The sequence below is a fragment of the Archocentrus centrarchus genome, chromosome 2 (genome assembly GCF_007364275.1).
Source record: "Archocentrus centrarchus isolate MPI-CPG fArcCen1 chromosome 2, fArcCen1, whole genome shotgun sequence".
Classification (NCBI taxonomy): domain Eukaryota; kingdom Metazoa; phylum Chordata; class Actinopteri; order Cichliformes; family Cichlidae; genus Archocentrus; species Archocentrus centrarchus.
This window is the reverse complement of record NC_044347.1, coordinates 20,553,333-20,555,873: the sequence shown is the minus strand read 5'-3', so window position 1 is coordinate 20,555,873 and position 2,541 is coordinate 20,553,333. Positions and strand designations below refer to the sequence as shown.

Below are 2,541 nucleotides of genomic sequence, written 5' to 3'. Positions count from 1 at the left end.
AGTTATTATCTTTTTTGTTCTCATTTGCATTTTTTGAGCAGATTTTTTTTTCTCTTTGCGGCGACTTTAGTATTAATCCATCGGTCCAAGGTTCAGCATTTGTTATTATATCCTAATAATGCAACCGATGTAAATAACCTGTAATTAGCAGAAGAGCTGCATCAGTTGAAATATGCAAACATAAATACACCACGAACTTTCTCCAAGACAGAAGAAATTATTTAAAATTTATTAAACTCGGCGCATATTTTGTTTTCTTTTTTAACCCCCAAATGCGGCATTTTGTAAATTATGTACAATTGCATAAAAGCGTTTTCAGTAGGCCTATTTATTCACAATTTACAAGATTTTACAACAACAAAAACAAATTCAAATTACACCGACTGACTCACATGTTTACAAGCATGAAAATTGGAAATCAATTTAAACTGCAGCCTAGAAACTTTTTTCCCCCCAACACATCTTCCACTCCGCTCTCCGTTCATTTCACGGACAGCTTTTATGGATCCCTCAAACACACAGCTGATGCCTTTAATTCCACAGAAAAGTCGGAAAAAATAACCTTCAAATTTGCACCAGCCTTCACGGATCATAATTTAAATCGTGTCAAAACTTGGCACGCTCTGTTCCAGAGAGCGAAAGTAAACCGGGTGCGCTTTCCTTTAACTCGGACAGACAGAAGAATCCATCACTGAAAATAAAATAAAAATAATAACGATTAAAAAAATGTTTGTTCAAAGTGATTGCATTTTTATGGCTATAACCGCCTATAATTTACAATTCATCAGCAGCTTGCGCCCACATCTAGAGTTTAAATATTTGGTTGTGGTTTGTAGTGCTTGCAGGACACGTAGAGATTTAAATATGGGTCAGAGGAACCGTCCCGTTTACCGGAGTGGAGCCGCTGCTCTGGTAGTGCTGCGGGTGGAGCACGTGCAGTCTGCTCTGAACAGAGGCGTCCCCCGCCACCTCGCCGGTCGGCAGATACATGCTGATCATGTCCCGCAGGTCTCCCGTGGGGCAGGGCGGCGGTGCGCGCGCGGTGGACACCGGTGGGCTCACGCTTGGCTCAGATTTCACAAGAGATCCCAAAGTCCCTCCGATCGCTCCGGACACCGGAGAGACACCGGAGCTTTGGTGTTGGTGAGTGTAGCCGGTGATGCCGCCGTAGCCCGGCGGAGAAGCGCTCATGTAGCTCTGAGAGTTTGAGATGGGGCTGTAGGATAAGGCGCTCATGTCGTACCTGTGCACGGGCTGCGGGTTGTGCGGGTGGTGATGCGGGTGATGGTGCGGATGGGGGTGGTGCGGGTGAGCCCCGGTGCCCGGGTGTTGCGTGTACGCCAGCTGTGCCTCCTGCATCATTGCATGAGCCGCCGCTGCTGCAGCCGCCACCTGGCCCGAGTATGTGCCGTTTGCCCAGCCGTTTACGTGCGTGGCGTAACCCGCATTTGCCCCTGCGTGCCCCCCTCCGGGACTCTCCAGCCGCTGCCCGCCGCCCATAGCTACAGCCGCTGAGGATCCGAGGAGCCCACCGGCTAGTGAGTATTTGTCCTTTTTCAGCAGCGTCTTGGTCTTCCTCCGCGGCCGGTACTTGTAGTCCGGGTGTTCCTTCATGTGCATGGCCCGGAGCCGCTTTGCCTCGTCGATAAACGGCCTCTTCTCCGCCTCGGTCATCACTTTCCACTCTGCGCCTAGCCGCTTGCTGATCTCCGAGTTGTGCATCTTAGGATTCTCCTGTGCCATTTTCCTCCGTTGACCCCGGGACCAGACCATGAAGGCGTTCATGGGTCTCTTGATCCTCTCCTGGGGGACTTTGCCTCCGGTCCCCCCGCCTCCACCTCCCGCGTGTCCCCCCGGGTTGGATGGGTTAGTCTGAGGCACCATGGGGGAATGTAAGTCCGTTTCCATCATGATGCTGTACATTCACCTCGTCTTTGTAGGACACCAGTCAAACACAGAAAAACATTCAGGCTGGCCCGCGCGCAGCTAAACCTCCGAGGGAGAGATGGATTAAGAGTGAAAGAAACAGAGAGAGGGATGAAATCCACTCAGAGGTAAACCGGCTCCGCACTTCCCTCTTTTCACCTTTTTCTTCTTCTTCTTTCTCTTTTTTTTTTTTTCTTTTACCCCCCTGTCATCCACGAGCGCGGAGAAGAATGGAAACCGCTTGTTTGAGCTTACTTTGGTTGAAGCTGTAGTGGGAAAAGTTACCGGAGCGTGCCCGGGCCGCGCGCTTTGACAGCAGCTAAATGAGCGAGAGACGGCCAATGGAGAGGCTCGAGCGCAGACGTGATTTGCATGCAGGGGGCTCGAGGTTCTGGTGACGTCGGAGCGCGAGACCTAAAAATTACTCCCTCTGTCATCTGTTTTTTATGTGTGTGTGTGTGTGTGTGTGTGTGTGTGTGTGTGTGTGTGTGTGTGTGTGTGTGTGTTTAAGAGAGGGAGAGAGACTGAAAACACAGAACACGCAAACAGTTTAATTCCCGTAATTTTGCGCATGTGCTCGTGTTTCAGGCAGGCACGCGGTGGAGTCTGTCACAT

At 50.3% G+C, this 2,541-nt stretch overlaps 1 protein-coding gene across 1 annotated transcript; it reads right to left on the bottom strand.

The window, feature by feature from the left end:
- Window positions 1-330: 330 nt before the first annotated feature.
- Window positions 331-2,204, bottom strand: sox1b (SRY-box transcription factor 1b). The gene is made up of 2 exons (XM_030747687.1): window positions 892-2,204; window positions 331-691 (listed from the first exon to the last, which is right to left on the bottom strand). The coding sequence occupies exons 1-2, from the start codon at window positions 1,921-1,923 to the stop codon at window positions 689-691; spliced, it is 1,035 nt and encodes a 344-aa protein (XP_030603547.1). The 5' UTR covers window positions 1,924-2,204; the 3' UTR covers window positions 331-688.
- Between the last annotated feature and the right edge of the window lie 337 nt (window positions 2,205-2,541).